Here is a 27,853-nt window from a genome sequence, read left to right on the forward strand (position 1 = left end):
TGAGGTTCTCCATTCTTTTTCTTTGCTTTATAGGTTTCAAGATCAAGAGCTTCACCCATAATTAAGAGATTCTGGGGATGATCCATAGCTAAGGACACCTTCTCTGAGCCATCCTTGGGCTTCACGGGGTTAGCATTGAGCAATCCTATAAAAGCACCTTGTTCTATCTTCAATTTTATTATTTATTCATTTATGTATTTATTTTATTTATTTTTATTGTTTGAAATTTATTAAGGGTACAAAGAATTAGGTTACACTGACTGAAGTTGTAAGGTAAACTACCTCTTGTAATTGTGTCCCACCCCCAAGAGGTGTGCCATACACTGTGACCCCTTATCATACTCCCTCCGCCCCTCTCCCCATCCCTCATTTCCCTACCCCCCACCTTCTATTAGACCACTTACAGCCTTCATATTAGAATTGAGTACATTGCGTTCTTTCTTCTCCACTCTTCTGATGCTTTATGAAGAGGAATGTGTTCCACCTCCATACAGGTTAATATAAAAGATGTAAAATCTCCATCTTTTTTAATGACACAATAGTATTTCATGGTATACACAAACTACAGCTTGTTAATCCATTCCTCGGTTGATGGGCATTTAGGTTGTTTCCACAGTTTGGCAATTGTAAATTGAGCTGCAAATGTTCAGTGCAAATGTTTAGTACGATTTTTTTTCCATGTGGCTAGATGCCTCATTAAGGAAATGCAGGACCAAATGGGAGGGCTAGTTTGAGTTCTTAGAGGATTCTCCATACTTCCTTCCAAAAAGGTTGTATTGGTTTTCAGTACCACCAGCAGTGTAAAAGTGTTCCCTTCTCTCCATATCCACACCAGCATCTGCAGATTTAAGACTTTGTGATGTGGGCTATTCTCATTGGGTTTAGGTGGTATCTCAGGGTAGTTATGATTTACATTTTTCTGATGATCTGGGAAGATGAGCATTTTTCAAATGTTTCTTAGCCATTTGTCTGTCTTTGTCAGAGAAGGTTCGGTTTGTATCTCTTGCCCCGAGGTAGATGGGATTGTTTACTCTGTTCTGTTGATTAACTTGAGTTCTCTGTAGATTCTAGTTATCAGTCCTTTGTCAGATTCATGCCCTGGCAAATATCTTTTACCATTCTGAAGATTATCTTCTTGCTTTCCTTGTTGTGTCCTTAGTGATGCAGAAGCTTTTCAGCTTAATTAAGTCCATTTGTTAATTTTTGTTGTTGTTATGATGGGCCCTGAAGTCTTTGTCATAAAATTTTTCCCTAGCTCAACATCATCAAGAGTTTCCCCCTATGCTTTCTTCTAAGATTTTTATCATTTTGTGTCTTAGATTGAAGTCTCTTATCTATCTTGAGCCAATTTTTATAAGGGGTGAAATGTGTGGGGCAAGTTTCAGTCTTTTCATGTGGTTATGTAGTTTTCCCAGCACCATTTTTTGAAAATTAATTATTTTCCACACTGTATATTTTTGTTTGGTTTATCAAAGATCAGATGGCAAGAGGAGATTGGTTTGATCTCTTGGTTTCAAATTCGGTTCCATATGTCTATGTCTCTATTTGTGTGCCAATGCCATGGTGTTTTGTTTATGGCAGATTTGTAATATAGCCCAAAGTCTGGTAGGGTGATGCCTCTGACTTTGTTTTTATTACTAAGAATAGCCTTAGCTATATTGCTTGTTTTCTGGTTCCATAAAAAATGAAGTACTATTTTTTCCAGTTCTTCAAAATATGTCAGTATTTTAATCACCATTGCCTCAAATTTGTAGATTACTTTGTGTAGAATAGGCATTTTGGCAATGTTGATTCTTCCCAGAAAAGAGCATGGTATGTTCTGCAATTTGTTAGTATCTTCTATAATTTCTTTTTCTAGGGTTTCATAATCCTTTGTGAAAAGATAGTTCACCTCTTTTGTTAGGTATATTCTTAAGTATTTAATTTTCTTTGAAGATACTCTGAAGGGAATTATGTCCTTGATTTGCTTCTCAATCAAGAGAAGCTGAACAGCTTAGTTGTTAATGGCATATACAAGGCTACTGATCTTTGGAAATTGATTTTATACCCTGAGACATTTCTGTATTTCCTGATAACTTCCAGGAGTGTTTGGTTGAATCTCTAGGTTTTCTAAATATAAGAGTATATCAGCAGGAAAGAGGGAGAGTTGGACCTCCTCTGCTCCCATTGGGATGTCATTTATTTCTTTCTATTGCCTGATTGTATTGGCTAGAATTTCTAGAACTATGTTGAGTAATAGTGGTGAGAGTGTGCATACTTGTCCGGTTCCAATTCTCTTTGGAAAAGCATTCAATTTTACACCATTCTGCATGATGTTAGCTGTGGATTGATGTCTTCGATCATCTTAAGAAATATACCAAATATGCCTATATTTTAAATGTTCTTGTTAGTAAAGAATTCTGAATTTTAACAAATGCTTTTTCTGCCTCTATTGAGAGCATCATTTAGAGTTTGTTTTTATGGATAGCATGTATTACATTTATGAATTTACATATGTTAAAACAACCTGCATCCCTTGGATGCAATCTACTTGATTGTGATGCATGCTTTTTTTGAAATGAGTAGCTGTAATCTATTAGCTAAGATTTTATGGAGTATTTTTCCATCTATATTCATTAGTTAAATTGGTCTGAAGTTCTCCTTGTTTGTTAAGTCCCTTCCTGGTTTTGGAATCAAAACAAAAGTGATATTTGCTTTATAGAATGTGTTTGCGAAGGCTCCAGCCTTGTCAATGTTTTGAAATAGGTTCTTCAGTATAGATAGAAGCTCATCTGTGAAGGTGTGATAGAATTCTGTTGTGAAGTCACCTGTTTCTGGGCTTTTGTTGTTGGTGGTGGTGTTAGAAGCTTTGTTATTGTTTCTGCACTCTCAGCATTTGATATCTGCCTTTTCAGGAGATCTATTTCTTCATGGTTAAGTCTAGGAAGATGGCATGATTGCAGCTATTGGTCCATTTCCTCCACATTGCCAAATTTCTAGACATAATTTCTTGTAGTAGACGAAACTCGACCAATACCTTTCACCCCTTAAAATAATTGACTTAAGATGGATAAAAGATTTAAATCTAAGACATGAAATGATAAGCATCTTAGAAGAAAGTGTGGGAAAAGTTTTTGATGATGTTGGACTCAGGAAAGATTTTATGACAAAGACCTCAGTAGCAATCACAACAACAAGTAAAATGAACAAATGGGACTTAATTAAGCTGAAAAAACTTCTGTCCAGCTAAGGACACAACAGGTAAAGCAAATAGACAACCTTTAGAATGGTTTTACACATGTTATGAATCTGATAAAGGTTTGATAATTAGAATCTACAGAGAACTCAAATTAAATCAACATCAATAGAGCAAAAAAATTCCATCTACTACTGGTCAAGTGATATGAACAGAACCTTCTCTGAGGAAGCCGATGAGTGGCTAACAAACATATGAAAAAATACTCATCTTCCCTGATCAATAGAGAAACGCAAATCAAAACCGCCCTAGACATCATCCAGCTCCAGTGAGAATAGCCCACATCACAAAGTCCCAAAGTTGCTGATGTTGGTAATGGGGAACACTTTACACCCTAGCAGGAACTGCAAACTAATGCAACCTTTTTGGATAAAAGTATGGAGAATCTTCAGAGAACTCAAATCGGAACTTTTATTTGATCCTGGAATCACATTAATAGAGATATAACTACTCAGAAGAAAAAAAAATATTTTTTAATAAAGACATTTTCACTAGATTGGTTACTGCAGCTCAGTTTACATTTGCCGAGATTTTGAAACAACCTGAATGTCCATCAACTCAGATATGGATCAAGAAACTGTGGTATGTGTACACCATACTTCTCAGTCATTTTTAAAACAGAGAGTTTACATCTTTGATATTAACCTGGATGGAGGTGAAATGCATTATTCAGTAAAGCATCAGAAAATAGAAACACAAATATCCAACATACTCAATAGTAGTATAAAGCCAGTAGACAATCTAATACATGTCCACATAAGAGAAAATCTCGTTTCAGTTCAAGTTGGGAGGAAGGGGAACAAGGGAAGGGGCAAGAGAAGGTTGGAGGGAGATTGGTGTGCTCCTACTTAATAGGCAGAATGTAAGGGTACATGGAACACCTCTTGAGTCCGGGACACAACTACAAGAGGGACTCTACCTAACTAATGAAAATAATGTAAACAAATAATTGTTTATACCCTCACATTAACATGAAATTAAAAAAAAAAAGAAACAGGAAAAGAAAAGACCTGATTATCATTTTGTCCATGTATATAAATAAAGACCAAAGAATGACTGAAATTTCAAGGGAAGTATGTATTGTGTGATAAAAATCATCCAAATTTAGTATATTTTATACTCGTTCACTATACAAAGTAAATATTTATGTTAAAATTTTGAATTCCATAATGGAAATAAAAGGGGAAAAATTGCAAAAAAATCTTATTGTATAAATAATGTAACATGAGATCTGTTGAATAATGTGATGTGGTTCATATTGAAATGCATAATCTTTTAAAAGAAGACTTGCTGCATTAGTAGTACTGGGTTTTACCACACGAGTCAGTAAATTAGCACATGTGAGCGAAGCTCAGCCCATTGCCTGCTTTTGTCAGCAAAGTTTTATTGGATCACAGGCATGCCGGTTCCTTCATTTTCTATGACAGATTTTGGACTATAACAAAATCCATATGGCCCACAAAGTCTAAAACATATTTACTCTCTGGCTTTTTAAAGGAAAATTTGGCCAAGACTAATTTTATTAGATTAAACAACCTCTGATGTAATCATTTTTACACTTTATTGAAATGTATATATGGAAAACGAGTGCCCATGTGCAATCATTTGCTGATATTCAGACTAATTTGAGGTTCCAATAGTTGAGCACTCATGTATTGAGAACAAAACCAAAAATATAATAACCTCCAACCTTCTTGGTTATAAGCTAGAATTCCAACAACATGTAGCTGCCTTTTGCAACTCAGCAGATATTTAAGCAATTCTATCAAAATTTGGTTAAATGTATCACTAAACTAAATACTTTAGCATACTTTCATTGGGAAATGATTAGTATACTACAGATTCACCTCATTTTAGATTAGTATACTACAGATTCACCTCATTAGTATACTACAGATTCACCTCATTTTAGAAAATCATTGTATGCAACATTACTTTATGGGTGTGGTGTTTAAGTATTTCCTTACTGACACGTATTTAGACTATCTCCAACTTTTGATATGACAATGTTATAATAAACTTCTGTAATACACATATATAGATAACATAGTTATATAAAAGTCCTTAACATACATAATTAATACTATGTATTTTAACATAGGTTTTATATATATATATATATTAGATACATACATATTGGTTTATTTTATGTATATATCATAGATAACGAATGTTCTTAACACGTTTGTGTGTTTACATGGGTCACATTGTCCTGTAGGATCTAGCTGCAGAACTGGACCTCTTCGATTCAATGAATGACATATTTGAAATTGATGCCCATTGCTAAATTAACTGTCAACGTGGATTTACCGGTTTATCAACAAATAATGCATGACAATAAATTTTCTACACATTTCTCAGCACTGCTTTTGTTAAACAAAAATATCAGCATGACTGAAAACAATGATCTCCCATTGTTTGTAAATTTGCATTGTTCTAATAGCAGGCAAAGGCTGAAAATCCTTAGGTTAAGTATACAACTTGTTAATTGTGAATGTTAGTTTTCTTGTACAGTAATAATTATCTACTATGAAACATCGCTACAGGCTCACCTGTCCCACTTTTCATTCTCCTTCCTAGAAAACTGCTGATTGTAGGTTTCTCCAGCCTTTCTTTTTTGAGTAAATCCATCATCATCACTGTCATCAGTTGCAAAATCACAGAGGTATTTAGATACTTCTATCTCATTAGCTTCACACTTCTTCCTTTGTTTTTTAACCTTGATGAAAAGTTTAATAGAAGGGATAATTGTTACTACTTTAGTCCATAAAAAGAAATTTTTTGTTTTGATTGATTTTATCACTTTACTTTGTTATGATTAGAGCCAGCGAAATATTTTGTTATTACTTTAATTTTAGCATTACATTTGAGTATTATCACATAATTGTGAGATATAATTATAATTGTTATTTAAATTGTTTGGAGAATCTTCTTTATTTCTCTTTGAGTGAGTCAAACAGAATTTTTCAAAATTTCAAAAAGGGCCATTCTTAACTTTGTCATTCCCTTTTCCTGTTGGTATTGAATGAATTTTCACCCCATTTGAGTGTCAGAAATTGAGAAATAAAAAGACAAACAAAAGATGCCACCTTCTATCCTTTCATTTATTTATATACTTATTTATTTATCTAAAAGTATTATGGGGGTACAAATAGTTTGGTTACATAGATTGCTTTTGTAATGTTTCAGTCATCGATAGAAGTATGTCTTTCACCCAGAGAGTGTTCACTGTACCTGTTAGATAGGTTTCTGCGTCCCCTCCCCCTGTAACCCCCTGCTTCATTTCTATTGAGGTTTACTTCACATGTGTGCCCATCAATTTAATTCCAATTTAGTAGTAAGTACATGTGATATTCATGTTTTCATTCTTTAGATACTTCACTGAGGATAATTGTCCCTTCTAATGGTCCCTAGTTATATCCAGATTGTTGCAAAAGACATTAAGTCATTCTTTGAGGCTTAGTATTCTATGGAATACATGAACCATGTTTTATTAATCTACTCATGAATTGATGCGCATTTTGGTTGATTCCCCATCTTTGTAATTGTGAATTGTGTTGCAATGAACACTTGAGTGTATGTATTTTTTGATAAAATGACTTCTTTTACAAATTTGGAGGCATCACATTACCACCTTCAAACTATACTACAAGTATAAAGTAACCAAGACAACATGGTTTTGACACAAAAATGGAGACACAGGCTGATGAAACAAGACAAAATACCTTTACAGTAAACCATCCACATAAAGCCACCTTATCTTTGACAAAGCAGGCAACAACATATGTTGGGGTATCTCTCCCTTTCAATAAAAGGTGCCAGTAATATTGTATTTGTATAGCCATATGCAGAAGAATAAAATAGGATCCATACTTCTCACCACTCAAAAAATTAATATAAGATGAATCTTATTTGATCATAATGTATGATTTTTTTTTTATTAAGTCTTTTGTACATAGATCATAAACACATTAATGCCATTTTCAGTGTGTTGATTACTTATACAAATTGGGAGTACTTACACATCATATTAATCAACGTAGCTTTCACCTCATTTACCCAATTATATTATAATGACATTTGTGGTCTACACATGATAGATCCAACTTGTACTTGCAATGAGCTCCATAGGTGTGGTCCTCCTTCTATCCCCTACTATCCCTCCCACTGCCTCCCTTCCCCTCTCCCTCCCCTTACCTCCTTCATCCTAGGCTAAAGTTGTGTTTCATTTTTCATATGCAAGTGTGAGTGATTATAAATTGGTTTCACAGTAGTACTGAGTATATTGGATACTTTTATTTTCATTCCTGAGATACTTTACTAAGAAGAATATTTTCCAGCTCCACCCATGTAAACATAAAAGAGGTAAAGTCTCCATTTTTTTTTTACTGCTGCATAGTACTCCATGGTATACATATACCACAATATATTAATCCATTCATGGGTCCATGAGCACCTGGGCTTCTTCTATGAGTTGGCAATTATGAATTGAGCTGCAATGAACAATCTGGTGCAAATATCTTTATTGCCAAATGATTTTTGGTCCTTTGGATATATACCTAGAAGAAGAATTGAAGGATCAAACGGTAGGTCTACATTTAGATCCCTGAGTGTTCTCCAAACTTCCTTCCAAAAGGAACATAATAGTTTGCATTCCCATCAGCAGTGCAGAAGTCTTCCCTTTTCTCCACATCCACGCCAACATCTGTTGTTTTGGGATTTTGTGATGTGGGCCAGTCTTACTGGAGTTAGGTGGTATGTCAGAGTAGTTTTGATTTGCATTTCCCTGATGATTAAAGATGATGAGCATTTTTTTCATGTATCTGTAGGCCATGCATCTGTCTTCTTCAGAGAAGCTTCTGTTCATGCCTCTTGCCCACAATGAAATGGGATCACTTGTTTTTTGCTTAGTAAGAAGTTTGAATTCTCTGGATTCTGGTTCTTAGACCTTTGTCAGTAGTATAACTTGCAAAAATCCTCTCCCATTCTGAAGGCTGTCTATTTGCTTTACTTAGTGTGTTCTTGGCAGTGCAGAAGCATTTGATTTGATCAGATCCCAGTAATGTATTTTTGATGGTGCTTCAATTGCCTGGGGTGTCTTCCTCATGAAGTATTCTCCCAGGCCAAGTTTTTCAAGCATTTCCCTTGCACTTTCTGTAAGAATATTAATAATTTCATGTCTTAATTATGAGTTTTTTAACCAGTAAGAGTCAATTTTTGTTAAAGGAGAAAGGTGTGGATCCAGTTTCAGTCTTCTACAAGTTTCCAGCCAATTCATCCAGCACCATTTATTGAATAAGGAATCTTTCCCAAAATTTATATTTTTAATATGCTTATCAAAAATGAAATGACAATAAATGTCTGGGTTTACCTCTTTTTTCCCCTTTTATTTATGTATTTATTTATTTTTTATTGTTAAATCATAACTGTGTACATTAGTGCAATCAAGGGGTACAATATGCTGGTTTCATATACAATCTGAAATATTCTCATCTAACTGTTCAACGTAGCCTTCATGGCATTTTCATGGTTATTGTATATAGACATTTGTATTCTACCTTTAGTAAGTTTCGCCTGTACCCATTCTAAGATGCACCGTAGGTGTGGCCCCACCCATTACCCTGCCTCCAGCATAATAACCCCCCTCCCTTCTTTGGCCCTTTCCTCATAGTCTTGTGCTTTAGTTGGGTTATAGCCTTCATGTGAAAGCTATAATTTAGTTTCATAGTAGGGCTGAGTACACATCTACTTCTCTATTTTTTTACCAGTACCATGCTGCTTTGATCACTATCAATTTATAGTATAGTTTGAAGTCTGGAAGCATGATACCTCCCAATTTGTTTTTATTTCTGAGTAATGTCTTGGCTATTTGAGGTTTTTTTCTGTTTCCATATAAAGCAAAGTACTAATTTTTCCAGGTCTTTAAAATATGACAGAGGTGCTTTAATAGAGATTGCATTAAATCTGTAGATTGCTTTAGGTAGTATAGACATTTTAACAACATTGATTCTTCCCAGCCATGAGCATGATACATTTTTCAATTTGTTAACATCTTCAGCTATTTCTTTTCTCAGAGTTTCATAGTTTTCTTTATAGAGACATTTCACATCCTTAGTTGGATACACTCCCAGATATTTCATCTTCTTTGGGACTATTGTAAAGTTCTCTGTGGATTCTGGTTACTAAACCTTGTTCGGAGGTTTAACCTGCAAATATTTTCTCCTATTTTGAGGGCTGTCTGCTTGCTATACTTACTATGTTCTTGGCTGTGCAGAAGGTTTTCAGTTTGATCAGGTTCCAGTAGTGTATTTTTGATACTGCTTCAATTGCCTGGGGAGTCCTCCTCATTAAATATTCACCAAGGCCGATTCCTTCAAGAGTTTTCCCTGCTTTTTCTTCTAGTATTTTTATAGTTTCATGTCTTAAGTTTAAAGATTTTACCCAGTGAGAGTCTATCTTAGTTAATGGTGAAAGGTGTGGATCCAATTTCAGTCTACTACAGATCGCCAGCCAGTTTCTCACTGTGGGCAAAGGAATGGAAGAGAAACTTCTCTAAAAAAGACAGGCGCATGGACTACAGACACATGAAAAAATGCTCATCATCCTTAATCATCCGAGAAATGCAACTCCAAACTACTTTGAGATATCACCTAACTCCAGTAAGAGTAGCCCACATAACAAAATCCCAAAACCAGAGATGTTGGCATGGATGTGGAGAAAAGTGCACACTTCTGCACTGCTGGGGGGGAATGCACACTAATATGTGCTTTCATATGAAAGCTATAAATTAGTTTCATAGTAGGGCTGAGTACATTGGATACTTTTTCTTCCATTCTCGAGATACTTTGCTAAGAAGAATATGTTCTAGCTCCATCCATGTAATAAACATGAAAAAGGTAAAGTCTCCATCTTTCTTTTTTTCTGTTTTTTGAATATAGGCTTCTAAAGTGGTATTTTTTTTCTGCTTTTGCTGTATCCCAAAGTTGTTTTTTTTTTTTTAACTTGTATCTTCATTGTTGTTATACTCAAGGAAGTTAATAATTTCCTTTTGTATTTCTTCCAGCACCCAACTGTCATTCAGCATAAGGTTGTTGAACTTCCACGCCTTTTTGTGAGGTTGAACGTTTTTGTTGAAGTTGAGTTTGACTTTTAGTGCCTTGTGCTCTGAGAAGATGCACAGTAAAATTTCAATTCTTTTGATTTTGTTGAGTGTCATTTTCTGTCACAGGATGAGATGATTTTGGAGAATGTTCCATGGGATGATGACAATAATGTATATTCTTATTTTGGGGATGGAGTGGTCTATATACATCTATCAAGCACAGTTTTGCTAGGGTCTCATTTCAATCTCTTATATCTTTGTTTAATTTCTGTTTAGAGGATCTGTCCAGCTCTGAGAGAAGTCAACTAATTCTTTATAGATGGGGTCTTTTGCAGTAGGTGCCTCATGGTTCATTGCCGGGGATCCTCTGTTCTTATTTTTCAGTTTGCCTGAATTTTTCTATTGGTTCCTCCTCATGTGTTCTTTCTTCTTGTTTACCTCCTTATGCTCCTTTTTACTTCTCACTACCTCGTTTGTTTTAAAGAGAAGTCCTTGCTCATGATGACAGTATGTTTCTGGGGCATCAGGTCGTGCTGTGGGTTCTTCAGGAGACAGAGAGCACAGCAGCAACCTCTATCATCCTAATTCCAAAATTATTGCCTTAGGCAATCACCTGATTGTTTTCTCAGCATTCAGATACTGCTGAGTTGGAATCTTAAAGCTGGCTAGAATCCTTCAGGGGCAGGTTTCACAGTGCCCCCTGACTCTAGTTCCTGTAGGTTGCAGGAGTCCCTCAGCCTGCCCCAATAGATGAGTTCTGATCTTGGCAGAAGGTATTAAGACAACAGTGCTTTAGGCTCCTGCTAAGACCTTGTCAGGACTTCCCACAATGGCAGCCACCTGGCGACCGAGAACTTCTCATTATAGCTGCCTCACCAGGCACAACCCTATGGCACATCCACTCCAACCAGCATTTGAATATGGTTAGGCTGTTTACTGTTTGAGCTTGCCTTCTCTTCCAAGCTTTCCACTCAACACACAGCTTGCCCCAACAACTGAAAGTTCAAGAAAGGCTTCCTTCTGTCACAAACCTCTGTGGGTGGCCAGCTGATCCAAGCCAGTCTCAATTACTTACCTAATTCATCAGATTTCCACCTCTCCAGATCATAAGCTATATCCATCTCACCACCTCCTCACTGTGCTCCCTTAGCTAGGACTCTGGGTAAGGTCTTCATGCTAGGTACAGCTGGGTTCTCTCTTTTTCCCCAGTCGTTCTAGGAGAACTCAACTGAATGATTTTTCTGGTTCCCCAACTTGCTCCATGCCAAGCCCAGAAATTCTTTACCTCTATTCCAAAGACAAAGGCTATCTGAGTTTTCAGGATTTTTAAATATTTTAACTAGTTAAGAATATATTTTAAAGAAAATATTAAATTGTGACCTATTCAGTCTAAGATGTTAGTCCAAAAGATCATTTTATTTGGACTATTCTACATTGCAAATACCATTCAAAATACCATTGCAAAAGAAAGCAATATTAAATCAGAAATCTAAAATTAAATAGTTTCATACCTGTGACTGTTTATTTTTATTTCCTTCATGACTTTCTTTCTCTTCATCTGATGACATCTGCAAGGCTGGCTCTACTGATAGACATTTAGATACATTTAGTTAAGTGGACCACAGTTCAACAAAATTTACATTGTTTGATAAAAAGGGGTAAAAAAGTAATTTATGTGTAAATTGACAGTTTATGTTAAGCTTAATCTTTAGCCAAATATTTACTTCTGTAAAAAAAATAAAATATAATACTTCTAATTATCCAAAACTTTGCAAAACAACCCAGAGGGCACTAGATGTCACTAGGTTCAACAAATACAGACATATCACAGATTTACTCACAGATATTTCCACCTAATGTATACACACATAATGTCAGAAGAAAAACAGAATTTAAATATACAATACATACATATGAAATAACATTGTGGATTATTCTCTATTTCATAATAGTACCTTTCAAAAGCATGCTGTGCATGTTGTTTTATTAATAATTCACAAATTTCTGTTACTTTTTGTATTTTCATCAGTGTACATCCTGTTTGTTACATGTGAAAAGATTTACTGTGATATTTTAACAATTTTATTTTTATCTTTTAAGGCCTTAAACTGCAACATGAAGCCTTCATTGATTCCTGCTGTTTCTCCAGATAAATAGGCATCTCCTCCCTCAGGGCTGCCTTAGTACTGTAGTGTCATCTCTACTGCAATGTTCCTACCTAAACTGTAAGTCGTTTCTTGCCATGTCTCTACCCTTTCCGCTGGACTATAAGCACAATATTTCAAAACTTCTGGAACAGTCTTTATCTGTTTTACTCAATAATTATTGACGCTGTGGCTGGAAGGAATATAAATAAAACTGTCAAAAATGAGTTTTTCAGAGATCATGTCTGAGCTGATATTTATAATGTAAGATGAGCCAAATTAAAGGGCATAGGGGCCAGGAAAGAATGAGAGCAGGACAGAAAGCAGGAGAGAGAGGAAACAATTCCTGAAGAAACATATGTATATGTATTTGTCTGCAGTAGAGGGAGTGTTGAGCCAGGCATTCTAAAAGCTCAGGAATGCCAGGAAAAAATGCCAACAAGAAGGGATAGCAGAAATCCTTCTATGAAATTTCATGGTGCTTGGATGTTAATATTTCAAAGAGATATTAATTATCCCATTTTCACTGAAGTAAATCACTCTAAACTCTATATGGAAGATGAATTTCAGAAAAACACAAGTGAATGGCAGAAAATGAATTACAAGGACATATTGGAAAATAAAGGCAATGTGGGCCTGAAATAAGTGAATGTTTATGGAAATATTTTGGATATCAAATATCAGTGTCCCATATAGGATGGATGTTTTTATAAAATAAATAAACATATAAATATTGGTTTTGTATTTTAATTTTTTCAATATTAATAAACAATACAATAAATATCTGTGGATATGTCTATATAATACAAAAGCCATTAGGACTATCATTCGTATATACAGGAATATATATATATATATATATATATATAAAATCTTTTGAACAGTTTGATGTTGCAACATTTATGTGATGGAATATTATAAAAATCAAAATAAATTAAACCAAATATACTTGTGTCAATATGGATTGATCTCACAAATAGAATACTGAGCAAATAAAAGAAAGTCACAGAATGACGTATGAAGCCTTGACAATTAAGTTCACAAACTCACAACCGTGTGTTTACGTCAGTAGTACTGTACAAGCCCCTCATTATGGTTTCATAACTTTGGTGTATCAGTGTCTCATAGTTGTGTTTATGTTGACTATCTTTCAGAATGGAGTTCATTATCATTGCTGCATGATTGTGTGCTGTTATGAGAATTTCAGAACCTGAATTAGAGCGATGAATAAATGTTAATCTTGTTAAACTTAGCAAGCATGAAAGGGAAGTCAGGGACATGTTAGTTTGCAGATAATGTCACAAAAAAATCAGCAGTTTGCAAATAGATTAAATAGTTTTCTGAAGGGATAAAAAGCAGCATTGAAGAAGAGAGGTAAGGGTGCCCAGTAATAAGAATGAAAGTCATGAAAACCTTACAAAAATTCATTGAATTTTGCATCAAAACTATTAGCTGACTGTGAGAAGCATAGCATATCAAGTAAACATCAATAGAGAAACAGGTAGGAAAGTCTTTTTTTAAATTTATTTTATTAGATCATAACTGCATACATTACTCCATTTATGGCATATAATGTGCTGATTTTATATATAATTTGGAATGTTTAAATCAAACTTGTTAACACAGAATTCACTTCCCTTATTTAATTGTTGTGTTTAGACATTTATACTCTACTATTAAATATTAACACTATATTAAGTATTGTAGAGACATTTATATTCTACTATTAGTTAAGCATTAATACTATTAAATATTAAATATTAATTAAATATTAATACTATTAAATATTAATACTAGTATTAAAATTTGTAGAGACATGCATATTCTGCTATTAATATTACATTTAATATTTTATTAACAGTAGAGTATATATGTCTAAACACAACAATTAAATAAGTGGGCGCTGCCTATGGCTCAAAGGAGTAGGGAGCCAGCCCTATAGACCAGAGCGGGTGGATTCAAACCCGGTCCCAGCAAAAAACTGAAAGAAAAAGAAAATAAATAAGTGAGGTGAATGCTATGTTTTTTTTTTTATTTTAGTCAGCAAACTTTTAATTACGTAAGAAGAGTGTAGCATAGTAGATAAATGTAGTATAAAGTGTGTTTGAAAGGTCAATATACACACATATGTCTGTCATATGAAAAGTTGGGTTATACGGATTAATGGAATTACACGGGAAATTTTTTTAAAATACCCAAGTCAAACAGGGGAGGGCAGGGGTGGGAGTTGAATGCTATGTTAACCAGTTTGATGTAAACATTCCAAATTATATATAAAATCAGCACACTGTACCACACAAATGCAGTAATGTACACAGTTATGATCTAATAAAAAAATCAGGAAAATCATAATAGAAAATCTTGACAAGAAAAAACTTACACAAAATGATTCCCAAAGTAGATCACCAGTAAAAAAATGGAAAGGAGAGTCAAATTTTGACAAGACTTTACAGAGAAGAAAGATGAAGTTTTGAGCCATGTTATCACTGGTGATGAAACATAGACATACCAGCGTGAACTGAAGAAAATCATCAAAGTGCACAATGAAAGTCAGTCTTCTCCACAATCAAAACATTCCTTTAGTTCTAACAAAATGTTACAATGATATTGCTAACCTTCTTGATATCAGAGGGATTGCTCATTAAAAATTTTCAACAACTGCACAGTTAACAAAGTTTACTATTTGTAAGTGCTGAAAAGGCTACATGGAAAAGTTAGATGAAAATGACCTGAACTTTTTGCCAAATCATGGCTCTTGCATCAGGGGGGCAATGGCTCTTGCTGTGTGACAATGCACCAAGTCACACAGCACCATCTGTGGGGAGCTTTAATCAGTAAACAAATAACTGTATTAGAACATCCTCCCTACTCATATAATCTGGCTCCCAATGACCTTTTTCTTTACCCAAAGATGAAGGAACATTTTAAAGGAAGATATTTTGATAACATTTAGGACATCAAAGATAATACAATGTCAGTGCTGATGGCTATTCCAGAAAAAAAGTTCCAAAATTGCTTTGGAACCTGGATAAGGCACTGGTATTGGTGTACAACTTTCCAAGGGAAGTACTACAAAGGTGACTGTGGTGATATTCAGCAATGAGGTATGCAGTGCTTTTTCTAGGATGAGTTCACAAACTTCATCATCTTATTTTGAACACAGTGTATATATCATTTATATGAAATTTTAGGACATGGAAACAAATTATGATTTTACACCTATGTCACCTATAAAGTAAAACATTTTCAGCGTATCAGTGCAAGGTCATAACATACAGCTAATTCTAGGAGTTGGATACTTCCCTCAATTATTTGTAATAGTTTAAGAGGACCCTAAAGCCAAAACATTTAGTACTGCCATTTTAAAAGACTATGTCTTTCAAATAGCCATGGAAGGATAATTTATTATTTTCCTTGTTTTTAATAATTAATGATGACACACATGCACATAGGTTCTGCTAGTCAGACATTTAACTGCCTTAATATCATCAGTGCAACAACAGGATAAAATAACTAAAGTTAAAAGAAGACCAACTTGTTAGTATAAAGCATTCCACTATGTAAAGTCAGAATTTCATAAATTCTTTGAAACACTAGACAATTGTGTAGTTTCATAGTTCATCTCTTTCCACTCCCTAACAAAAACAGGAATTTTAAGTTGAAAATTAAAGAAGAAGAAAGATCCCTTGTCCCCAGGATTTTGAAGTTACAGTGAGCTATAGTCATTACACATAGCAAGAACATGTATCCATTTCCCTCCCCCCAAAAAATTACCTGATCTGGACAGTTGCACATTCTTCTGTTTTACTGCTTTCTTGCCATGGGAAGCTTCCATCTTAATAGCATGCTGAGTGGACTTTAAAATAAAGGGTTTCATAAGTAATGTGTATTTCGTATGACACACAGTGAATAATTCCAGATAAAAAAATAAATGTGGTTACCTTCAACTGGCAATGTTTCTCAGAAAACCCTAAAAAAACAAGAAACACAGACAATCAATGTAAATGACAATATAAATGTAAATACGATAGTGCCAAACGTGCAGTTATGGAGAGTTAATATTGAGCTTAATCCGCAAGTTTGACTTTGTACATGATTATTTTAGCTCTGAAGTTGTTTTCCTTTTTCTTTTTTTATTGTGGACAGCAATATGACAGAAATAAACAAAGAAAAGAAAGGGAACATACATTCAATACACCGTCCACTTAAGATTTCTAAAGTATTTCAGAGGAAAACCATTCAAATACAGTAGTGCACATATGGCAATGTGAATGGTGTCTTTAATCAGAGGAGCAAATCACACCATTGAGAGGATAAATGACAACGCTTATGGCAGAAGCCTACAGCATAGCTTTAACGAGACACAAAAGCATCCTTTATACATATAAGTATTCATCTGATCTTTGTTTTGTTATTTATAAAGGACACACTTCTAATGACAGTACAGTTCAATCTATATTTCTCTTAGAGAAAGTATTTTTAATAGAGCAGCATGGATGTACACTTGTAGAATAATAGTTAATATAAACATTCCCTTTGTTCCATATCCATGTAAGCTGCAGATACACCTACATTTCTTCTACCATCTACTTTTGCCATCTAAGAGTTTCATTACCCACTCACCTAAGGACACATAAAATACACCAAAGAAATTATGAACAATAAATTTCAAATATCAAAACATTTATCCAAAAAGAAAAAAATTGATATGTCACAGAATTATATGAAATTAATAACCTTTTACATTTCAAAATAAAAGCAATATTTTACTAAAAATAAGAAAAAGTTTTGGAAAAAACATGAATACATACATATGTACACACATACATATTTAATTAAGTCATTTGTACATAGATCATAAGTACATTTATGCCATTATGGGATTCGATGTGTTGATTATTTGTACAATTTGGAGTGCTTACACCCTACTAATCAACATAGCTTTCACCTCATTTCCCCAATTGCAGCATTAAGACATTTGTGTTCTACACCTGATAGATCCAATTTGTACTTGCAATATGCTCCATAGGTGTGATCCCCCTACTAACCCTCCCTCTATCAACCCATCTCCCTCCTTTCCCTTCTCCCTCCCCTTCCCTCCTTCATCCTAGGCTAAAGTTGCGTTTCATTTTTCTCTCTTTTTTTTTTTTTTGCAGTTTTTTGCCAGGGCTGGGTTTGAACCCACCACCTCTGGCATATGGGGCCGGTGCCTTACTCTTTGAGCCACAGGCGCCGCCCCATGTTTCATTTTTCATATGCAAGTGTGAGTGATTATAGATTGGTTTCACAGTAGCACTGTGTACATTAGATTTTTTTTTCCATTCCTGAGATACTTTACTAAGAAGATTATTTTCCAGCTCCATCCATGTAAACATAACAGAGGTAAAGTCTCCCTTTTTCTTTTTTTTTTTTTTTTTAAATGCTGCATAGTGTTCCATGGTATACTTACTGGCAACATATAAAAGACTCAAACTGGACCAACACCTTTCTCCTCTAACAAAAATTGACTCTCACTGGTTAAAGGACTTAAACTTAAGACATAAAACTATAAAAAATTTGTAGAGAGAGTGCAGGGAAATGCTTGAAAAAATTGGCCTGGAGAATATTTGATGAGGAGGATACCCCGGACAATTGAAGCAACATCAAAAATACATTACTGAGATCTGATCAAATTAAAAAGTTTCTGCACTGCCAAGAAAACAGTAAATAAAGCAAATAGACAGGCCGTCAGAATGGGAGAGGATTTTTGCAAGTTATATTTGTGACAAAGGTCTAATAACCTGAATCCACAGAGAACTCAAAATTATGACTAAGAAAAAAAAAACAAGTGATTTCATTTAATTGTGGGCAAGAGACGTGAACAGAAACTTCTCTGAAGAAGACAGGCTCATGGTCTACAGACACATGAAAAAAATGCTCACCATCTTTAATCATCTGAGAAATGCAAACAAAAACTACTCTGAGATACCACCTAACTCCAGTAAGAGTATCCCACATCACTAAATTCCCAAACTCTAGATGTTGGTGTGGTTGTGGAGAAAAGGGAACACTTTTGCACTGCTGGTGGAAATGCAAGCTAGTACGTTCCTTTTGGAAGGAAGTTTGGAGAACACTTAGAGATCTAAATGTACACCTGACTTTTGATCCTGCAATTCCTCTTCTCGGTGTATATCCAAATGACCAAAAGTCATTTGGCAATTAAGATATTTGCACCAGATTCTTCACTGCAGCTGAATTCATAATTGCCAAGTCATGGAAGATAATTACATTTTTATAAAATTAGTTTCCTTTGGTATATCCTATTAATCTTTTAAGATCTTTGGAAAATAGCCATTTTATAGAAAAAAAATCTGTCTTAAAAAAGCAGCCACTGCTTGTATGCAAATTAGTCTTATTTGATAATGTAATATCAAGGCAACATGCATCTCTGATGCCTGGCATTCGTGGAGAGAAGACGTGGATCTCTCTGGTTTACCCCAATTCCAGCACTCTCCTGCTTCTAGTGATCTCTGGGGCAGCAACAATCTACCTTGTGTGACTGCCAGTTTCCTAAATCCATCTTGGTCAGTACTCTCAAGTTTCCTCATCATTAACTACAAAATTACCTAGTTAACTTTCTTCTTTCCACCCTCTTTCTCTACCCAGAAAGTCTCTTCCCTTCAAAAAGTATTCTGTAACCCTGTGGTCTTCCATTGTTTTCATGGATTATTTCTGCCATTTCTTCCCTCTTCATTTAGCAAAACGATCTCACATTTATAACTTGATTTCTTTGTTTCTTTGCTCCTTCTCCTCCAGCTAAACTCATGCTCAGAAATAAGAGCAAAATAATGCGTTTTCTTGATCCTGCTATGGTGAAACTGTTCTTCCAGGTTTTTTTTCCAGATTTCTCTATAGGCAAGTGTATACCCTTGCTACTCATGGGGATCCAAGGACCAGCAACCTCAGCGTCACTTGTGTGTGTTAGAAATGAAGATACCTAGACCTACTGAATCACAAAGTGCATTTTTAACAAGGTATCCAGGAGATATCAGAAAGTTTGAGAAGCTCGGGTCTGCAGTGATTTGCCTCCACATTTCCTTACCTGAGCTTCCCCTTTAGAATCTCACCACCAGTCCCTCTGTGTAACATACTCCAAGATGAAAAGGCATCGCAAATCATCAAGTTTCTGATGGACTTTTTATCAGGCTATACGTTCCAATATATCTTCATAACTAACCCTCTTCTCTCCATTCTAGCTTCCTTATTGTGAAGTATATGATACTACTGTTCAGTAAAGTAAAATAGTTTATATGCCACTGAATTATAGACATTTGTGCCTGACCCTATGCTTCCTTTCCTCTGTGTTAGATGAAACACGCCTCTGCATGATCAGAGACTTCAGTCTTTCATGCCTCCCGAACAGTGAGGAACATGGGAGCAGCGAAGGTATTTGCTCTCTGTCTCTGACACATTTTGAACCTGGGAGCTCACTTTATATTCTTGCCACCTTTGTAATGCCCTGTCCACTTTGCACTAAGAAATTACTATTTTTCCTATGTACTCAATTTTAATTTAAGGACAATTAATGACAATTAAGGACATGGTAGGGGTAGGGAAAGTGGAGAGCAGAGAGAGAAAGGAGGGAGGTGTGGGGAAAAGAATAGTAGAGAGCGGGGAGGAGAGGGAGGTGGAGCCTGGTGTGTGCCACACCTTTTAGGGACAAGATAGGATTGCAAGAGGGATTTTGCCTAACAAATGCAATCAGTGTAACCTGGTTTCATGTACTCTCAATGAATCCTCAACATTAAAAAAAGAAAAAGAAATTGATTTCTTTTAAGACAGTATAAATGTTATTTTTTTTGTATTATTAATTGGCTGTCCTGTTTCTACAGTGTAGAAAAGGGTATTCTTTGAATAGCTCTAACAAATATAAATTTAATCTTTCTACTTTGTGATAGAATTAGAGCTAAAAATTATATGCCCAACCCTCTTCAAGTATTTTTTAAAATGGTTGAATTAATATAGCTATTTCTTTTGCTCAGCAATTTGATGCAAATGCCTAAATACAAAATGTTCAGTAAGTACTACAGAGGAAGGAAATGGCTTAGTATTTTACAAAGCTTCTTGAAAATCAGAAAAACTGGTAGCATTTGATTCCACCTCAAAATTTCTATAAGCAAACACTCTTAAACAATGCCACCACATATAATCTACAATTGTACACAAATTTTCACATTTTCTTCACACTGTATAGAAATACACATCACAAATGTGCAATTAGAATTAATACAGAATATTTGCAAAATGAACAAAATTTAGGCCTAGACCAAAAACATATTCCGATTTGTTGAAAATAAGTTGACTAGACATTATTTTATCATCTTACGCTAATTTACATTTATAAAAATTTTAATTAAACATACTAGATTGAGGTGCTAAGAATGTGTGCTCTATCTATACTTAAAGTTAATGCCCTATAATTTTATAAATCCAAATTTCAAAAGGAAGGATTCTGTTTATTGAATAATGGAATCCTCTTTTGGATCACTTAGTTTCTATTGCCTATATCAGGCCTGTTCATATGAACGTATATTCTCACTACATACAGAAGCACTATAGAGTCCCTTTAGGAACTGCAATAATCATACATGAATAATTACTGAGGATTAAGGTACCTAACAAAATTACTGAATTCCAGCATGGTCTTTTTTATTGTTATAAACCAAGAGTCCCATTACAACACACTCCTAAATTCAGAGTTTTAGAATTACCGAAAATGATTTAGATTATTTGAGTAATTATACTCATACCTTCCACTTACCCAAATAACTGAGTAAAATCATGCTACAGTAAACTTCCATTATAAAAACAAACCAATAGAGCAATGGACAACATGCCTGACTACTGTTATAAAAAGAATTTTTCCCATTATAATTTTGAAGGCTTTGTTTGGAAGCCCATTTCAGTAAATCAAGTAAGAGTCATGTATTGATTTGAAACTTCTTAGTTCAAAAGTTTACAAAGAGAAGAATTTGTATAGATGAAAAATCCTTCTCCAAATTCATTTCTTACAGCTTCCTTATTCTTTATTTCTTCACAGGCCAAATTTTATACTTGATAACAATGTGAGGTTCTATATAATCACTACATGATAAGTTTACTTCTACTTATACAGACCTCTTATTTGTATAGCACTCAATAATCACTTTGACAATTTATTATTTCAAATACATGCCACCTCTTTGAGAGAAAATGGGAGTTTTTGTTGGCCATTCCTTATCATAGAAACACATTGTTAATTCTCTAAGTATCATTTATCATTTACTGTCTTTTTTACTTTTTTTTTTAGAGAAAGGGTCTTACTTTTCACCCTCGGTTAGAGTGCAGTGGTGTCACAGCGCACAGCAATCTTCAGCTCTTGGGCTTAAGTGATTCTGTTGCCTCAGCCTCCAGAGTAGCAGGGACTACCGGTGCCCATTACAATGCCCGGCTATTTTTTTTGTTGCTGTTTGGCCAGAGCCAGGATTGAACCTGCCACCCTCGGTATATGGGGCCAGCACCTTACTCAATGAGGCACAGGTGCTACCCCCCTTAATATTTTATATGTTTCTTTTTTTCTTTTTTTTTTTTTTTTAGAATGGTGATAACTTTTAATAGTTTTATAGTGACAACATACCAATTTTCATATGTGTACATACATTTAAATAGACCATAAATACCCATATGGCAGAATATCTACCTCTTGGCAGAAAAAACATCTTTCCAACTAAACAGCCTTAATACTGAGAAAAACAAATGTGAGGTAAGTTTTCATAAAAAGTGACTATACCCTATATTATTTTTACTGTAAAAATTCAAGTAGTTATAAAATCCTTGTCTCAAAACTCAAAAATGGAACTGTAATACACATCTTCAAATGAAACGATATTTTGATTATAAATAGATAAAATAAATAGTTACTTCTGCTGAAATTCAATCATGCCATTATTTTCATGTATGTCTATATGGGATTTTCATTGTGAATAAGAAATATCTGTCCCTTTTTAAATCAAAGTATATTCTAATTATGAAAATGTTATTTCTTTTAAAAGATCGCTTTTCATAGGATACACACTGATTAGTATTTTAGTTTTTAGGAACATCTTTAGAATGAGTACTGGCCTTTTAACTGTATCAGTTGAAAAGTGGATGCCCTTGAGAAGTGAAGATGGAATACCTCAGAAGAATTTCTGTGGGGGGGGTTTTCATATGTCATTTTTGGGGATGTGAGAACATTGTAAAACTACTTTGTTTATTTGAAAACAACACTTTTTAGTTAGAGAATTATTCTGTTATTTTTGCTGAAGGTCATTGCCCAGCCTGGTATAAAAGGAGTTGAAAATAACATTAAGGCTGAAAGAAATAGTTCAGTGTTGGTTTTTTTTTGTTGTTTGTTTTGTTTTTTTTACTTTTCAGTGCCAACTTCAGAGCACTGTATACTATTTAGTTTATATATATATTGTCTTGTTAAAAGGACAAATTTCGTTCTGAGAACACTGAATGTTATTGAATGTTGATTGCATAGGTCACTACATAATGTAAAATAAGTTAATTTGTTCTGATTCAAATTGTATTGATTCTGTTCAGATGACTTTCATTAAATGTGTTCCGTGGGGTTAATTGGAAAGTGGAAAACTGGAAGATTACTTTGAAAAAATTGGGTTTTATAGGAGGACTACTTGGTGCCAGTTAAAAGTCCTGCACATTGAACATAAAATGAGAAAAGAGGATTTGGGATAACTAGGGAAAATGAAAAAAATAGAATTTGTCTTTTTTTCTTTTTTTATTGAATCGTAGCTGTGTACATTAATGCAACTATGGGGTACAGTGTGCTGGTTCTGTACACAATCTGAAATACTTTCATCAAACTGGTTAATATAGCCTTCACCACATTTTCTTAGTTATGTGTTTAGACATTTAAACTACCCTCCCTCCACTCACCCTATCCCTCTCCCCCTCTTAATTTTAAGAGTGTGCCTGAGGGTTCCCTTCTGACATTCCCAAATTAACAACAAGATATTATTCCAGAGTCCACCTTAAAACTTGATTTTTTTTTAAATATGGTGCTTTTCTAAACACAAAAGGCCATCTGAATGTTTCTTAAGAATTTTTTATGTTAGACATTCTGTCTGAATACGCTCTAAATCTATACTCAAAGGATGACTGGTTAACAACCACTGGTACTTTGAATTTCTCTACTGAAAAAAATCATGTGACACCACACATTGTAAATTATAGTAATTACAAATATCCTTTGTCAATAGAATCAGAAGGATAGACCATCTAACTGTTTAAAAACCTAAGCCAATGGGCGGCGCCTGTGGCTCAGTCGGTAAGGCACCAGCCTCATATACCGAGGGTGGCGGGTTCAAACCCGGCCCCAGCAAAACTGCAACCAAAAAATAGCTGGACGTTGTGGCGGGCGCCTGTAGTCCCAGCTACTTGGGAGGCTGAAGCAAGTGAATCGCTTAAGCCCAGGAGTTCGAGGTTGCTGTGAGCTGTGTTAGGCCACGGCACTCTACCGAGGGCCATAAAAGCTATAACCCAGCTACAACTTAACAATAGGGGGAAGTGGAAAAGGGGAGGGGTGGGTAGAGGGAGGGGGATCGGTGGGATCACATCTGTGGTGCATATTACAGGGTTATTTGCGAAACTTGGTAAATGTAGAATGTAAATGTTTTGGCACAGTAACTGAGATAACGCCGGAAAGGCTATGTTAACCACTGTGATAAAAATGTGTCAAATGGTTTATGAAGCGAGTATATGATGCCCCATGATCATATCAATGTATACAGTTATGATTTAATAATAAAAAAATATAAAAAAAAAGTGAGACTCTGTCTCTACAAAAAAAGAAAAAAAGAAAAAAACCTAAGCCAATGAAAAATCTATATAATACAAGAAAGAAAACTTAAATTTAGGCCATAAGCAGATTTAACTAAGATTTAAAATGCACTAATTTCCTCATTTTAAATCTCTTCTCTTTCAATGTTATAATTCGAATCTCTTAAAACAAGAAGTGAATTAAAACACAGTAATTGTTAAACCATTTTCCAAAAAATCAAGTGTCCCTGCACCTTAAATTTTCTGTACTGTTTCATTTATCAGTCTTTTGTGCAAGAGTTAGCAATTCATGGCACAGGGGTCACATTTTGCTTTTCCTGCTAAGTTAATGATGCTCATCAAACCTCATCCAAATCCTTTACATTTTTTATTGTTGGGGATTCATTGAGCGTACAAACATCCAGGTTACACTAATTGCATTTGTCAAGCCAAATCCCTCTTATAAATGTGTTCCTATTACTCTTTCAGCTGCTGCTTTTTATTTTCCCTCTTGTCTGCCTGCTCTGTCTAGGCAAGAAGGTAGTCACACATGGCTTCAGCTACTTCCTTAGTCACGACTGTAAACAACAATTTTCCTCATCCACTATTCAAAGTTGCTTTGGCCTAGTAAACAAGTCTGAAATTGGAGAAGACAACTTAGTCTTTGCTGCTGTTTGTTGCTGTACTCTTACTTCAGCTGCCTCTGCCAAGTACATCAATGTCTTTCTTTCTGGGCTTTCTCAAAATTTTACACCCATTACATTTGTATATTGAGGAACACATTATTTTTGCCTCATAGCATTCACAATAGTTTTTAAGACAGCCTGATCATTTGCAATTACATCCTTTGCTATGGTATCAATCTGATTCTCCCTCCTTTCTTTTCCCTTGAAGCCTTCTGGATTTCTGTCAAGGCATGCTTTTATTGCTTTTTTTCTTTCATTTTCATGTTCCAAATTATTATAATAACTAGTACAATTGTGGATGTTGTAAAATTCACTATTTGCAATGCAATCACAATATAATGTCAAACACAGTGATATTTTACACTTACAGGGCTTTCTAGGCCCAATGGAAGACACAGATGGGATTATGACTTTGAATGGAAGTCTCGACTGGATCTGGATACCAAATATTCCAACAAAGTTAGAATAGCTTGCTATAGACACATATGAAGACTACTGTAGCTGAGTAAAGTACTGAGCTGGAAGCACAGCATAGCCCACAATCCCTGTTCCCAGAGCTGTGGCCAAGACACTGCCAGGACAAGGCCTGGTGGCCCGTTGGTGAGGTTGGGCTGAATCTGTGGCAGTGTTGCAGCAGGCATGATGAGCCAGTCCTGTGGCTGGCTAGTAGTTATGATTTGTGAAGTTAGATTGATTGCTTGGGAGCAACTTGTTTGACAACCTAAGCCACGATAATTGGAACGGACTTCTGAACTGGGGTTGTATTCACAAGCAATGGCTTTGCTTGCTGGTTTTGAGTGTTTTTACTGGGATTCTATCTAGCTGGGGTGAGCTACTGGTTGTGTGGAAGTAACAAGTCAGACATAATAAAACTTGCTTCCAGGTAACTGCATCTTCCGGACATTGAGAGCAGTTTCCGGACGTGCAATTGCTTTAAACTTTGATGTGCTTACTCCCCTAACAGTGATGCTCTGCACAATTGATTCCACTGCCTTATTTGGTGATTTCAAAGGAGATATGGCTATTTTCTTTAGTGTCTGTGTTGTATAATTTAAAGGCGATCCAATAAAATCACTTTCAGATATTGTTGTGGTCTTTGATGGAGTTCTGGGAATAGACTGTGAAAGAACCCTACCTGCAATGACTGGAGGTGATACTTGAGTTGTTTGTCCTGTAACTGCTTTTCCATTACTTGGTTTTGCAAAGATCAGCTTCTTGATTACTGGACCAGAGGTTGGTATTTGAGGCTTCTTAGCAATCTGTAGTGTTTTTTACTGTTTGGTCTATAACAAGGGCTGTGTTACACTATTCATCTGTTGGCTTCCTGGGGTCAGTGCTGAGACTCCAATGACAGGTTTCAACTCTGGCCTTCTTCCCATGATTAACTATTTTAATTTGCTGCAGTGGTAACTTACTATTTCCTGATTGGGCCTCAGTTGTAAATTTCTGAGTCTGTGGTAGTTGGCTTTGGGGTAGTTCTAGAACGAGACTTAACCAAAGTGCTTAAAATTAACCTCTGTTCATCTGGTTTAAGTTTTTGACTACCAGTTTAACATCAGCTGTCTGTGATACTTTGTTTAACATAATATGATGGACTGATACAGTCATAGGAATCTGAGCACCAAATTTCTGAACGCCACTTGGAAAAGCTGGTTTCACTGTGGTGTTACAATTTGCCTTAGTAATTGTGGCATTCCCTGTAACTTGGTTAGTGTGCTTACTGTCCACTGTGATTGGTTCCGTGGAAATAGGCATGGCTGTAGAGCCACCAGTAAAATTTATGTTGACAATTTCTTCCACTTCTGTCTCTATGGGAATTGGGTCTTCCCCAGCTTCAATACTATGGTCACCAACTGAAGTTATACCAGTGTCCATTATCTCCTCTGGAAGCAAACCTTTCACTTTGGCAGGGACCACCTCCATGATCATTCTCCTGCTAGAAAGTTAATCAGGCACAAACCCAGCAGCTCTCTGGGCTCCCACTATCTATGGCAGCAGCAGTAGCTGCCTTGGAGACTCAGGGCAGGGACTGTTCAAATTCATTCACCCAGAACCATTCTACTGCTTCACCCCATAATACGTAGGCCCTTGCCACCTATGCACCCTCTCCAGAAATTGTATCATTTGACCAACCTGAATCATGCCACCTGATCCTTTTCCCTTAATGTACTTCCTCCCTGTCTTCTTCCCGGGAGTTCCCACCTGTGAGCTCAGGTGCCATCCGACTGGTCATAAAATCAATCAAATATTTTCCCTGAAAATCTGAATGCACAGTTAACCCTTTGCCAGGAGCCTGGATGCCTGAAAGTATACCCCCTGCAGAGCCCAGAGTGTTTGGTGAATTCACAGGCCCAGGCATTGTTTAGACCTCTAGATGGCATCACGGACAGCGACTAGTGAGGAAGCGGGGGCTGCAGAGAGAGAGTGGTGTCTGGAGAGAGAGGGATGTGGAGATGGTTTGCAGCTGGCAGAGGAACTGACATCCAAGTTCTGACATTAATGGGCAACTTTCCTGACTCCCTTACCCACCAGAGGGGACCAGAGTCTAGCCCCATGGGTTTGCTGGACAGAATGCCTGTGAATTCCTACAATCTGAATGCTTGAAACTCTGAACTCTTTCTCGTGAACAGTGATTGTACTCCCTGGGACAATCTTATTAGAACTTTCAACCTGGAATGTCTACCTGGGGACCCTCCAAAGTTGAGTTGTAGTTGTTTTGTAGTGGAGAGTTATAGATTCTCTTCCTCTAGCTGTTACTAGTGTGGGGGAGGTGGGGCAACCCAGATGTTTATATAGTTATACAGCTGAGATTCAACAGGATTGACCTTTCACAATGGTCAAAGGC

The 27,853-nt window shown here is 35.7% G+C and overlaps 1 protein-coding gene and 1 pseudogene across 1 annotated transcript in view; both read right to left on the bottom strand.

Moving 5' to 3' along the window:
* Positions 1–27,853, bottom strand: part of LOC128574126 (ankyrin repeat domain-containing protein 26-like) — a 67,730-nt gene that overhangs the window by 18,931 nt on the left and 20,946 nt on the right. The window contains exons 3-6 of the mRNA XM_053574808.1: positions 16,423–16,451; positions 16,256–16,337; positions 11,849–11,922; positions 5,788–5,954 (exon numbers count right to left, since the gene is read on the bottom strand). Coding sequence (XP_053430783.1) covers positions 5,788–5,954; positions 11,849–11,922; positions 16,256–16,316 — 302 coding nt within the window. The 5' untranslated portion in view covers positions 16,317–16,337; positions 16,423–16,451. The remainder of the gene's footprint in view (positions 1–5,787; positions 5,955–11,848; positions 11,923–16,255; positions 16,338–16,422; positions 16,452–27,853) is intronic.
* On the bottom strand, positions 24,623–26,931 carry LOC128574125 (protein lin-54 homolog; annotated as a pseudogene).

This window comes from Nycticebus coucang, chromosome 21 (genome assembly GCF_027406575.1).
Source record: "Nycticebus coucang isolate mNycCou1 chromosome 21, mNycCou1.pri, whole genome shotgun sequence".
NCBI lineage: Eukaryota > Metazoa > Chordata > Mammalia > Primates > Lorisidae > Nycticebus > Nycticebus coucang.